This window comes from Dromaius novaehollandiae, chromosome 2, assembly GCF_036370855.1.
Source record: "Dromaius novaehollandiae isolate bDroNov1 chromosome 2, bDroNov1.hap1, whole genome shotgun sequence".
Taxonomy (NCBI): domain Eukaryota; kingdom Metazoa; phylum Chordata; class Aves; order Casuariiformes; family Dromaiidae; genus Dromaius; species Dromaius novaehollandiae.
The window spans coordinates 77,675,358-77,689,749 of record NC_088099.1 but is presented as its reverse complement, the minus strand read 5'-3'; the positions used below and the strand labels follow the sequence as shown (position 1 = coordinate 77,689,749).

The following is a 14,392-nucleotide window of genomic DNA, read 5'->3' as shown; positions in this document are numbered from 1 at the left end:
CTTCAGCTGTTGCAGAAAATAGTTTGAATTTTTTTTTTTAATTTAAAATACAGGTTTTCAAATTTATTCTGACACAAAATATATTTGAATTCTGGATTCAAGACACAGATTGGAATTCTTAGTATGCTTGGGCATATCCTCTACTGCAGCAGAGGATACACTGAGCCAAAGATCTGAATTAGTGTAGCATTCTCCCGTTCCAGCCACCACAGACTGTATTTTTCAGTCTGTAAACTACAGAGCATCAACATGCACTGGATGCAAAAAAAAGCTGTTGGTTCATGTGCTCTTGCCTGATTCTATAGTCCAATGTCAGATTCACTTGGGAAGGTTCCTTTCATATTTTGTCAGTGAAGGAGATGTACAGGCATCCTAGCTATTAGCATTTAAGTATATAGAAATAATATTATAATATAAAATTATAGATATGCATAATGGTTGTATTATATACAGTTAAAAAAAAAATGCCACAAATACTCTTACACCCAAGATGTCAGTACGACAACAATGACTCCAGTGGGGATAACCAAGAAAACTATCCAGATATGCAGAGTTCCTGAAAAAGACAGAGATTCTAGTGAGTCACAGAAAGTAAAGCCTGCATACTCCCCCTGTTTCTCTTGGCTAGGTGTGTCAAAGAACACAGATGCTCTGCTACTCGGCACAAACAAGCAGAGAAAAGGACTCAGACATTCACAGTAACTTTTGGAAATTTAACTGTGAAGTATTTCTGCCTTTAACCTCACAGTTTCACTTTTGGGCTTTGATTATTTCCCTTGTTGTTTAGAGATCAGGGGTTTGAATTTTTGTTTTTTCTATTGCAATCCATCTTGTATGGTCCTTCCTGTTAAGCATGTGCAAAAGACTATTCTGATTTTGCTGTTTTTCATACGTGCTTCACACTTTTTTGCCCTTGAGTACAGGTCATATAGGCATAGGATCAAAAGGAAGTAGGTCTAAGCATAGAAATGGATTATGATTACCTGCAAAAATCTCTGTTCCATGACACTGTGGGAAAACACTGAATACACCTCCCAATCCCATATAAAAATAGCAAAAAATTATTACTTCAGTAGAATTTAAGGTACTCCTATCATTGCCAATGCAGTCTCTTTTTATTACTATTGTATAACTTACTATGACAGTCACTTGCAGTTTTGGCTCCTTTTCTAACAGTAGTATGTTGCTTTGGACAGCTTTTGCATGCAGTTTGCCCATATTTTTCATTGTAAGATCCAGGTGGACAGAGCGTACATACGGTATTATACTCAGCACTAATTCTACCAGGTGGGCATGCTACTATAAAAAAAAGTAAACTGATATAAGAATAGAACTATAATAAAAGATAGGCTTAAAAAACTGAAATGATACTGATTATAGACCTGATTTTGTGCTCACTAAATTGGGACTGCACTATTGTAAGTCTAGTGACATAAGTAGAGTAACACTAGCTATAGCAAAAGATTGTTGGATCAAACACTCTGGTACAAATTGTCTGTGGTGCAAAATGCTGAAGTTTGTAGTCACTTTTTACTCAGTTCTTACTTTAGGAAGTTCACTAAATCTATTGCATAAGTAAATAAAAACTTCAAGAAAGAACTTCAGCATCTGACTTTTAATTGTTGGTTAATAATTTGCAGTTTTAGAGTAAAGCTGATTTCCAGGGTCTTGAAAACTGATTCTAACACTCCATTACATTCAGTTGAGAAGGAAGGGTGTCATTAGGATGAACCTGTAGATTAATGAGAGGATAATGCTATAAAGAAATAAAATATGTTTAGTTCTTTTCTGCCTGCCTTTTTGAATAAATAGGGCATAAAAATTGTGGAGTTTTGTTGTTGTATTAAGTGGAAGATGATGACAATAGGAGATAGAAGTCTTATACTTATTTTGAAGAAATGGCAGTTTACAATTTTCCAGCATGTTAGATCTTTGGGTTAAATTACATTTTATAAAATGACATCTCAAAGATTTTTAAACAGGCTTAAGAGAAATCAATTTCCCTCTCAGTTAGTTAGGTAGCAGAGTCATAATGGTAATCGTAGATAGCACGCTCTTCAGAAAACAGCAGATGAGTATTCCTTTATGTTTACAAAAAGAAAAGCCAAGCATAGTAATATTAGCCTTCTTTTGTCTTTTATAAAAGACAAAATAATTAATTTTACTTTTTACCTTTTAAGGAAATGCTCTTGTCAATTATATGTTTCAGCAAACCAACCTGATCCTGCATATCACATGCTCATTTATAATCAGCAAGAAGCTCAAGGTGGTAATTTCAAAAGCGCAAATTCCTTCAGATTCCTTCAGTGATAAGAAACTGTGGGCTGGGTACAAAACACAATTGGAAGAAAGGAAGTGTTTCTAAGAGCCTGTAAAAATTTTGAATCATGGGCTTTTTTGCTTCTGTTCCATCTTCCTTTATCTGATTTTCGATGAACTTCTGTTTATATAATTGTCATGGATAATGTATTTCAGTGCTGTAGGAAAGACTGATATAAGCACAGAATTTTTTGACAGTATAAACATTACAAATTTGTTTACATTTGGTAAGGTTTGGTTTCATTTTCTGTTCCATTCTTAGCAGAGCTAGATAGTGGAAGACCATTCATTCTAGGAATAAGTACATGTTGCATATGTTGATAGGCCTGAAAGGCAGCTTCTAGGTCATACGTGCTGTTTCCCTACACTTGTGGGTAACTGGACCACGGAATCATTGCCAGTGCTACAGACTAGCTGAGAATAGTCCATGGTTGAAACATGATCACCTAAACTGTTCTGGAAAAACAAGATGTGCTGGAAGGCATAAAAAGTGCTGGACTCATGTTCAAAAAAAAATTGTGCTAAATTTTCCAAGATGTGTTATAAAACATACTTCAATGAGTTCCCTGCATTGCAGCTAACCCTTGTGAGGAAAGACTGCTAACATTTCTTTCTGCTAATTTCCAAAACTCTGCAAAGATTAGTTTCTGCTGAATAATGTGCATGTGTGTTTGCCTGCCTGCACAGCTTTTCTGGGGATCGTGCAATAGCAGCATTCTTATTTTCCCCAGAGGCATTCTTGGCTGTCACATTAAATTAAACTTAGATAAGGCCAAATTTTTACTACGGAATCTTATCAAGTTCATTTCCCATGAATTGCTATTAAAATTCTTATAAGAAGTATAGCTCTATTTCAGCAGAACTCATTGGGCAAAGTTAATGTTCGTCTATTACTAGAGTCATAGCAGTTGTTTTTTCATTAAGGCTTCAGTCTGTTCCCTTGTTCACATTCAACACAGTTTTGTAGGACTGAGGAGGAGGGATAATAAAACACTGCTTAGAGAAATCTCCAATGATCTGTGCTCTTAACAATTTTGTTATGCATTTAAGTATATTTTAACTTCCTGTAATTTACATTTTTAGCTGTACAACTGAATACTTTGAATTCAAATTCATTTACATTCATATCAAACTTATATCAGCTCTTGATATTATTATAGCTTTAATAATATCAACACTTGGTTGATACCAACAATTTATTTTAGCAAAGAATCCAAACTTTTTAACTTAACAATCCTGCACTGTATTTTTCCTTTCAACCAGTCAGAGCAATAGTGCAACTTCTTTATGTTAACATGTGACCACAGTTCAATTCAGTCATGATAAGCAAATTCCTCAGGACTATGTTATCCATTTGCTTTTCTGCACAGCTTCAACCACCAATAGGATCACAGCTTCAAAAGTTTAATTTTTCCATTTCTTAACATTTCTTATTTTTTATTTAGGTGAATATATTGTTTTATCTATCATTCCTTTTTCTGGACAAAACTTTCCACATCCTTAATGGATGGAGTAATCAGTATTCCACACCTAAGTTAATGCTTTTCCTCCAATCTGACTGGCCTCTCCTGTACTATGAATGAAAGATCACCTCCTTTCCCAGGATCTGAATGTCCATCCTCTGTGCAGTGTGGACACAAGTTAGAACACAAAAGTGCAGGTAATCGCTATGCTCAGGATAGATGTCCTCTCTCACAGTACTATGGGAAAGAACTGTAGCATGACTGAGTGCTTCCACTTGAAGAGCAGTAGGTATTGGGGCCCTGCTTTTCACACTAGTAAGTACTGCACCATGTACTTCCAGCTGAGAGGGTCCTTTTGACTAGGAGTTTGTTGGGTGGTTATTCACACTGATGTGACACCACTCAAATGTCACTATTGTCAAGATAGAAATAATTTCATCAAGATATATTCCTTGGACATATGTGGAATGTGCTTTTTTTGGCCTGCTTAGAATCAAACTGGAATGCACTCTTTCTTTTTCCTCAGTGAGTTAGTTTTGGGCTTCAGCAGGATAAAAATATTCTTTAACATGCAATGACCATATCTGAAACCTCCCAGTAGACACAAAACAATCCATGTCAAAATAACTGCTGGTTGTGTGATGGACAACAATCTCTGCAGAGTTTGTGTTAATGAAATATATACATGATACAGCTTGCTCCATCTGTGCAAACGTCTTAATGTGTTAGTTAAACTGTGTTCGTTACCTAATTTTTAAATATCTTGGGGGTGTTTTAAGTATCTTGGGATGAAACGTTTGATACCTGCTTCATTACAGCTTACATCATTAAAACATCATGCTAACAGTCAAGATGCTTTCCATTTGCAAACCAGGAAGAACATATTTTCTCCTAACAACAGTAATTAGATATCTGTTTAGAAACAAATTCTTGAAACTTACTGCAACATTCTGTGCACACTGTACTATTGCTTATATTTTTACCAAATCCTGGTTTGCAGTGGTCTATCTTCAAACCTGTAAGGCTTCCAGGAATATAATGCATCTGCTGATTGTGATCTTGTGATCTTAGCACTCTCAAAAATTGGTGAATCTTGGTATATGCCTAAAAGTAGAGAAACCAATGACAGTGATTCCAACAATGACACAGTAGCAGGATAGAAAGAGCCATGAAAAGCCAGCATTATGATTACTGGAACAGGAAGAGAGGCAAATTCTGCAGGAGGTGGGTGAAAAGAGGGAAAAAGAGAACTGTAAGGGGGCAGATGTAGCTCTCATTCCATGGATAGTATAGCTTTTGTCACCTTGCTGAGGAATATGTATTGCTGCTTTCTTGGAACAGCATGGGAAGCAGTAGGGAAGCTATTCCTGGACTTGCAGCAAAGTGACAGCTAAACCCAATGAAACTGTAACATGGAATAAATAAAGTCTTTTAAGAATATATGATCATTAAAAGTTGTGGATGAATAATATCAGTCTCTGACACAGGGGTTGTAAGAGACCTGTTCAGTGCCCCCTCCAGTGTTCCCTGTTCTACTGTCACCATTTTACTTACCGTGTTTGTACTGGTATATAATCCTATTCTCCCACATGCATTGGGCTACAATTTAATTTACTAGTGTGCTCAGTTGAACCAATATAAACTCATACGCACATTTGGACTGGCTTTGAGATTTATGAATATGCATGAATAGTTGGCCTGAGGAGTTTGAGGCAAAACTTACATAGGAAATGGAGGTCATTAACTGTAAATTGCAAAATGACATCACTGGGTATATTTTCAAAACTTTATGTGAAATCAGCTGAGATGCTTTAGATGAAGAGCTGAGAATATGCTCTGCTTTTCATTTTCAGATGAAAGTAACTGGGTACCAGCTGATATGAGATGAATATAAATGCTGGGGGAGAATGTCATAGAAGATGTGGCTCACTTTGGCACTGGCTTAGTTCTGCATGGCACACATGGAACCAATGGAGCTACACAGGCTGAGTGCTGACTGGATAGAAAGCTACTTGGCAGTAAAAGATCTGTGGGGATTCTGGGTAGACAAACTGAACATAAGTCAGCAATGTGCCCTTTTGACAAAGAAGCCAAACTGCATATGGGCTATATTAGTAAGTGTGTAGCCAGGTAGCTGAAGGAAGTGAATCTTCTCTTCTATTTGGCATTTCTAAGACTGTAGTATTGTCCAGTATTAAGCTCTGCAGTGCAAGAAAGACAAGTGACATACTGAAGAGAGTCACTGGAGGCCACCAGCATGATTTAGGGGCTGGAGGAAAGGCTCCAGTGACCCAGGAGGAGAGGCTAACAGAATTTGGCTTGTTTAGCCTTAAGAAGAGAAGGTGAAGAGGGGATATTATTGCTGTCTTCAACTATCTAATGGAAGAGTATACCAAGGTTGGAACCAGACTCCTCCTGGAGGTGCACAGTGATAGGACAAGAGGTAATGGGCAGAAATGGGAATGTGGCAGATTCCAATTAGATATAAGTAAAAAAAAATGAAACCATTAGCATAGTCAACACTGGAATGGAAAGACCCAGAGAGGCTGTGGAATCTCCATCCTTGAAGATATTCAGAACTCAGCTCGTCAATACCCAGGGCAACATGCTCTACTTGGACCTGCTCTGAGTAGGGGTGACCTCCAGAGGTCCCTTCCAACCTGAATTATTCTATCAGAAGGGCAGCAGCTGTACCAAACAATCAAATTCTGTAACTGCAGCACTATCCAAACATTCAGTGAAAAGCAGAAAATGTGCCCAGATGTCATCCTACATTTGGATGTATTTGTTGGTCCAGCTGCAGTCTACTTCTATTTAATAAATCACCCATGTTGTTGTCTAGCCCAGGAGAGTGGAGGGTATGGAAAATGTAAGTAATATGTAACTGGTTGCACAGAGTTTGAGAAGTTCATACATGAAAGCAGTGATGTTCAAGTGAGAACAAACTACATAGTTAAAATGTATGACAGAACTGGAAATGACACTGTAAAGGTAACCTTTTTTAAGTTTGACAGGTAAGGAAGGCACTGGAAAGATAACATGCAGAAGAGCTAATAGCTTACAGAGAGAGAGTCAGCAACAGGCCTTCAAAATAATCTGAGAAGTCAGTGCTATAAAGGCAATACTGGCTCCATCTCCATGCCTATTCAGTTATCAGTGTTCCTGATGAATCTAAAGAGTGTTTCTCTTAAAGCCAACTGTAATGGTGTTTGAAAATTAGAAATTCTCCTATATTTTGGTTTTATTCGGGAAAAAACAGTACAATATAAGAATAAATCAGTCTGCACAACAAATTCACAGATCTCTGAAGTGTTGTTATTTCTGGCTGTAATGACAATACGGTTCTCTATTACATTTATTCTTGCATGCAGAGTTCCTTCACTATACAGGCTTTTAATACAATGACATGAGGACAGAAATGTAAACATGGATCAAACTTCTAAAAATATATTTTCATATTATTAATGAATAATTGCACCTTTTTGATACAGCTGGAGGAGTTTTCACAGTCTGAACTCTCACAGGGATCTGTAAATGCCAATGCAAAAGGAAAAACTGAAAATTAACTAAAAGAGATCTTCAGTCAATACTCACATTAACACAGACAACAGGGGCTGCTACACTAAGAAACAATTTATACTTCAAAACAATTTAAGATGAAAAATAGATCACCAAATGGTTTGCATGTTCTGCCTAGTCCTGTATTTTTATTTGTTCCCATTTCCCTACCTCTATGTGAACAGGGAACATATCATGTGGCTATATACAATAGACATATACAGTACATGGCAAGAAGTCTGTTTGCTCTCTTGCCTTGTGATCATGAGTAATGCTGCTGATGAAAAAAAATCACCTTATAAAAAAATGACAGCTTACTAAGTATAAGCATTCAAGTAGAAAACTGAAATTCCATTTTAAATATATTTACATATACATTACATACAAAAGAGAACATGCAGGGAAATTAATATCCCAGTATTAAAGAAGTGTTCTGCTAGAATATAAGTTTGAATTTTCCAGGTTACTACTGTAACTTTGGTTTTCAAATACAAATGGCAATCAAAGATGCAGAATGGACAGTTTTATTTGCTAGGTAATTTATATACAGTATCATCTGGCTCTAAGTCCTGACACCTTCTGGAGTTTGCAAAAAGATTAAAAAGATATCTCTAAACTGCACCTCAGTGTTGCATTCTAAAATGCATCCCCCAGTAGCAGGTCATTTTTCTCTGAGTTAGCAACAATACTGTTCCTCCAGTGCAGGGTAATAAGAGCAGCTTCTGAGTACCAGCTGCAAGTGCTTACATTAGTCACATAACTGCTAACAACCTTCTAAGAAGTAGAAAAGTAAGTAGCCAGCAGAAGTTCAGTTCCTCTGGCATAAGAAAGTAAGTTTAAATATTTGCAGCCAGTAATTCCTTGTAGAAACCAAGCTGCTGCCAGTGAGGCTATGGTTCCATTATCATTAACTACAGATCTGTGTGCTACCCAGCTCAGCTGAGTACTAACATAATCCAGATCAGAAATAGGCACATGACTAGATTCTCCTGATTTGTCCAGAAGTCAAGATACAGTATTTAGGCTGTCTAGCTTTTATGCTGGCTGCAGGAAAACAAATGCTATCTGCTCTGAGTATGTGTTATTAATCTGTCAGCTGGTCAGTTTTTTCATTTTAACAAGTTTGAACTGGCAATGTAAGCTCTGGATCAGCATTTAGTATTTTATGGCTGTAATGTTTTCTTAAGTGCTACTCAGAACCCTAATGCTGGACTTACAGTATCAGTGAACCATAGCTTTAAGAGCTCACACAAGACCGAGTAAATCAAAGAAGAAAGTGTAAGAAATGCAAGTTTAAATTTCAAAACTAAAGAATGCATTTTAACTCAGTTCAGCTGTCAGATTAGAACAGTCATGAAGATAAAGTAACTTAGGTTTTAATTATGCCAAGCAATGTGGAGAATTGTGTGTCTTTGACCTCTGAATGCTTTCAGTATAGTTTAAGACATCCTGGGTCCTTAATTCTTGTGCTGCACTACACAGGTTCTATCAATGGTAGCATCCTGTGGAGGTCTTGGTGTGAAAACTGTCAGTGTCTGGGCTTAAGGTCATGTCAGTATAGCGTTGTATAGAATAATGTACGTGAGTCAGTTAAAAAATTGTCATATGTGGCCTTTTCTGTGAAACAGAAAAACAGTAGGTTTAGATTGCTGCAGTTTAATAAAATTGAAAAGCACAGTGAGAGTATGTGTTACACATATATCTGGGCACTGTTTAAAAAGGCCAGTGTTATAACACAAGCATAGTCCTCGGTTTCATAAATTTCAGTGTGCCTGATTTGACTTTTGCTAAGGCATGGGATACCACCACAGAGTCTTAACTCAGTATTTACAAAGCTTTTTGCAATTGATTTTCTAGAGTGTTATTTTATTCCCCAAAAGAAAAATGTTATTTGTAGGAGTTACTGATTATTTCTTCACATTATGGTTAACCTAGAATTACACAATTAGGACTAGGTAGATAATATATCATGTCTCCTAATTGCTCTCCCTTGTTCCTGTGGATTTTGTAATAGCAGAGTGGAGACTACAGAAACAGCTGGAAAAGTTTGAAGAGTTGCTCGTAGGGTTGGTGACAGAAACCAGTTTGGCCTGACGTTTTATTACACAAAGATTATGGTCATTTTAAGAATATGAAAGTAGACTAATGTCTCTTCTTCCATATTCTTGGAAGCTTTCCACAATCTCTCATCACGTAGCCCCTGCTATCATTTCCAGCTTTTTTTTTTTTTTTTTCCTATTAGGCCATTTTCACCGCAGTAGCTATCACTGAACATTTACTTGCCATTACAAACTAACCTCTCTTACACAAAACAATTACAAGAAACTTCAGCCATGTGATTTTTATGACAATTTAGAAAAAAATGATCTTTAAAAACAGAAATAAGTTTTTGGTCTCACCTTCAGCAGAGATGGTGCACTCCTCTGCTGAAAATAAAACTGCTCTCTATCACTTTAACTTACAGGAGTTAACCAGCCTGATGTTATATCATAAAAATTGGATATGGCCAGAACATGAACTCTACATTTTTAATTGGGTGCTCATGGGTGTGTATATAAATGTTATATTATCACAGCAGCTCTTTTTCTGTGTCCCATGGAAGTAATTTGAAAAACTAAAAGAAAAATATCTATCTTACCTACAAACTGGAATGTAAGTTTGTGTGTTATCATTGCTATTGTATCTGTGGCTGCATGGCACTGCATATTCCATTGCTGAATTCCACACTGCAAGTCATGAATTAATTTCTTCAAGTCTTCTAGTCTTTTTCCAAAGGAAACAACTGCACTGGTTTCACAACTTTCTGTTTTGAATTCTGATGCCAGATGTAGGCTTTCCCCTGGCTTATGATACACTGTAAAAAATGAAAATTCCCTTAGCTATCTAAACTCTTTCTCATCCAGCATTTATCTCAACCCAGTTAGCTATTCATAGTATACTTACAGCATGCTACTACAGTAACTTGAATACCTACTTTCTTGTTCTGTGTAGTACATAGTTTGTTTTCTTTATTTCACAACTAATGGCCACCGTGGGAGTAACAGGGTAAATAGAGAGGTGTGACTCTGTCTAAGCACCCCAATCACAATCTCACCCATGTTTAGTTCCTAAATGAAACTCATGAAATTATGGTTTCTATACTGCAATTATATCACCCAATGTATGATTTATGAAATACTGTCTTTCTAGCTTCAAAAGGTTACTATGGGAGAAACTGGGAAGGCAGGCAGAGTGAGAGAAATGAAAATATATAACAATGTTTATTAAGAAGGTGGAATGGAAGAAATGGCAATAATCTAATTTCCTTTATTAATGTGTTATGATTGTGATATACCATCACCAACAAGCTCAAGCAGGCAGACCTCTCAGCAAAGCTGCTTCTCTCTTCCCAGAATAATCCTAACAACCACAAAAATTTGCAGCAGTAATAACTATCAGGGCAGGCCAATCATGGAACATGCCAGGGAGCTAATTTACAAGTCTACCAGATTAGCTGTGATGCTGAAAGAGCTAACACAATCTTGATTATACAATACAGAATTCTATTATTCCATTATTTTGTCTTGTTACTTCTCTTTCACAACTGTTTCCATTTGCAAATCTGAAATGATTTTTTTTTTAAATCATTGAATCCTTTCTAGTAATACAACTGAACCTGAAGTTGGGTTAACCTACGTACCTTTTAGATGTTCAAACCATAGACATCTATGACTGAATGAGCTACCTATGCTTCCTATATAGCCCATGGAGAGAAATAAGGATTTTTAGGGTGATTCATCTGATGTAATTTAAATATCCAATATAGGATAAGAAATAATGCATTCTAGGAATGCCTGCCTAGTCAGATGAGAGCTACCCTTGCTGATCTAATGAACAATGCATGGTATATTTCCTCAATAGTGGTAAACATCATTAGGATGCATTTAGTTGTTCTAAGAGTGATTTTTGTCCAAGTTTAAAAGTACTCAAAAAATGCATGGTTGTGATTGAAATCTGGTAATATGCATGCCATGTTCATGGAGAGAAGTTTCTCTTGGCAAATGTTTAAAAAACTACACAGGCAAACAACAGGAATGTAGGAAAGGGTCAGAGACTCAGAAATTCTCTTTGAACTTGTGACAACATTTTTATTGCATCAAAACTATGTGTGGTGAACTACATGAAGCACAAAATGTTACCATTACTGTGATCTTTCTTGCTTTGATGATGTAAGTCATTATTCAGTATAACTTGTATTTATTTTTGGTTTTACAGTTAGAAGAAGCACACTCAGCAAGTAAAAAAATAAAATAAAATAGAAAATACCTACCTTAATAACACAACTGAGTTAATATCACTGGGACAATCTTTGGGAATGAACTAGCTGTTCAATATTTGCTGTCAATGATATAATAAAATTTCCAAAACTAAATAGTTAATCTGAATTTCCTTTATACACTAGTGTTTTACTTCAGATATGTACTGATCCAGATTAAGATAAAGGCATTAAGAGCATGTATGTAGCAATTTTATCATTCAGCAATATTCTGTTTTTTAATTTTGTACAGCAGAGTAGATATTTCATACCAGACCATAGTGGAAATATTTATTCTTAGCACATGCATGTGCAGCTGCTGTTCACCTTTATTAAAGTTTCAGTGCATACTGCGATGGACTTTTAATTATATTATTTTTAATATATCATAGTTTCCCAAGGATACATTTTCCAGCTTTCAGTAGCTGGAAAAATTTTGCTACATATGCTAAACATTTTGCTGGTCTCTTCACTTATTTTGCATTTTAGAAATGTGGCTATTCCCAGAATTTTACTACCTGGATCTAGGATGTGATAAGGGTCCTTTAAGAAATGCTTCATACTTTCAATTTCCATGGACCACAGTAGGAACTGAGAACAGTCCACAAACTGTATGAAGTTTTTGGCCCAGATCTGTATTTGCTAGAGCCAGTAAACTAAAATTCCTAAGAATGAATATAACTTTCTTGGAATTAAATACAGAAATATCTAGGCACAGTCTTGGAAAGATGTATTTTGATAAACTGAGGAGCAGATCATGATCTTGGGGTTTTAAAACAGAACTTCAACTCTAATATTAAAAATAAATGATAGATTAATTACAGCAACCAAGGTTGTGTCCCCCTTAGAAATCCTGTAGAGGGCATCACAGCATAATTTTAATTACTATTTGAGCTGCTTTTAGTTTGGAAGGAAAGGGACAATATCTGGATTTTTTTTTTAATTCTTTTAAAAGCTAGTTATTTTCTACATCTTCCAGCTCTATCTCTTGTTCCATTTTATTCTCAAGATCAAGTTTATATAGAGCTTGATAAGGCTTTCTTGTTTTAAATAGATTTACTTTTTCCTGTAGATGCCCTTGATGAAGTATCCAGAACGGTCCCAAGAATATAATTCTGTTGTAGATGGACTAGCACGTCATTTTTGAATGTTTTTTGAGAAGCATATGTGACATTAAGGACCTCAGGGGTGAAAAAGGTGCATATGCTCCAAATATATGAAGACCATTAACTTAAGTACTTAGCAGCTGAAAACAGTCTGTACATCTAACAGCAGAAATATGAAAGCTTAATAGATATTACTCTTAAAAATGTAGCTAGAGAAGGAATTTAAATGGGAGTTTTGAAGATTTCAGTGCTAGACATAAGTGTTTAAAGGGCAGTTAACCAACTACAGCCCTTTATGACTTTAGCTTTTATAATCATTTGATTTCCTACTGGAAAGAATGAGCTATACCCATAAAAATGTTTTGGTCTGAGCAGATCATAAACAGTATGAGCAGTAAACATAATTTCTGTAGATAATTTCATTATATTTTTCTTGGGCAGTCTCTTTAAAGTATATCTGTATACAAGAGTTACGTATAAGGGTTTCTTTCCAATATACTATTACCAAGCTACTTCTATATTTATGCCAAGCCTGAGGAAAAAATATAATGATATTAGAATAAATCAAAAAGCAGTACAATTAAACTTTACTTGCCATAGATCATAAAACAGACTTCTGTCATCATATGTTTATCATTATGTACATAGGTAACTTTACAGGTATAACTTGCAGTGTCGCTTGCATGAATATTATAGATCTCCAGACCACCTTCTGTTAAAACAAGTCTTTCTGAGTCTAGAAATAGATATTTGAGATACTATAAAATAAATAACAAGACAAAGTAACATTTTTTTGTTAACAACCTCTAACGAACAAAGTATTTAAGAATGTATTTAAATGCTTGTTCTATATGTCTCCAAAGCACTACATTGACTTGTTTCTCCCTTTGTGTGAGTGTGCATATGTGTAGGTGATATATTTCTTTCAAAACACAATCTACAGAGGAAAAGGATAATCAGGAAGAAATATTTAGAAAATTCAAACCCTGACAGCTTTTTTTTTTTTAATAGCAGAAGGGAGAATTCAGACTTAAATCTGTAATATTTAGTGAATTACAAGTAATAATAGTGAAATGAAAGTAGACTATTATGTTAGAGACATATTCATGACAAATTACACTTAGCTCTTGGTCTTCTAAAGAATCTAGTTGCTTTGGAAGAGGCCCATTTTACGTTTTTGACTTCTAACTATTGAAATGCTTTATAAAAAAGGTGTTTCTGTTCCTATTTTACACTAAAAAAGCCTCCAAACAAAACAAAAAGTTGATTCACATAATGAGGAAGGCCAACACTAATTTAATTCCCTAAAATATCCTAAAACAGAACAGAAGCTGTGTATAGATGCCCAAAGAAAAAATTGTGATCCAGTCTCCTTTTCAGATCTACTATCAGTTTCCAAACTGTTGGAAGGGAGTGAAAGTACAAAACAATAGCTGATAATTGCTCATTTTGAATGGAGCTTAGGGGAAGGGTATATATATTTTGAGGACGTCCCTTCTGCTTCTCTAGATATATAGCAGTGTCATAAATCATAAACCTATCCTCACTGAATTTGAAGTGTTGTATTTAGCAGTTCTTACTGAGAAAGACAATGCAAAGCCTTTGTAGGGCATGTATTATTTCTATAGTATACATCTGATTATTACTTATTT

At 35.6% G+C, this 14,392-nt stretch overlaps 1 protein-coding gene across 5 annotated transcripts in view; it reads right to left on the bottom strand.

Moving 5' to 3' along the window:
- The window catches only part of LOC112988249 (zona pellucida-binding protein 1-like), a 28,660-nt gene that overhangs the window by 5,096 nt on the left and 9,172 nt on the right, over positions 1 to 14,392 (bottom strand). For 2 of the 5 annotated variants that reach the window (XM_026108597.2, XM_026108598.2), the window contains exons 4-8: positions 9,979 to 10,194; positions 7,261 to 7,310; positions 4,724 to 4,886; positions 1,138 to 1,299; positions 484 to 556 (exon numbers count right to left, since the gene is read on the bottom strand). In XM_026108597.2, the coding sequence (XP_025964382.1) occupies positions 484 to 556; positions 1,138 to 1,299; positions 4,724 to 4,886; positions 7,261 to 7,310; positions 9,979 to 10,194 (664 nt within the window). The remainder of the gene's footprint in view (positions 1 to 483; positions 557 to 1,137; positions 1,300 to 4,723; positions 4,887 to 7,260; positions 7,311 to 9,978; positions 10,195 to 14,392) is intronic. The other 3 variants (XM_026108600.2, XM_064506808.1, XM_026108601.2) reach the window with 3 other exon arrangements.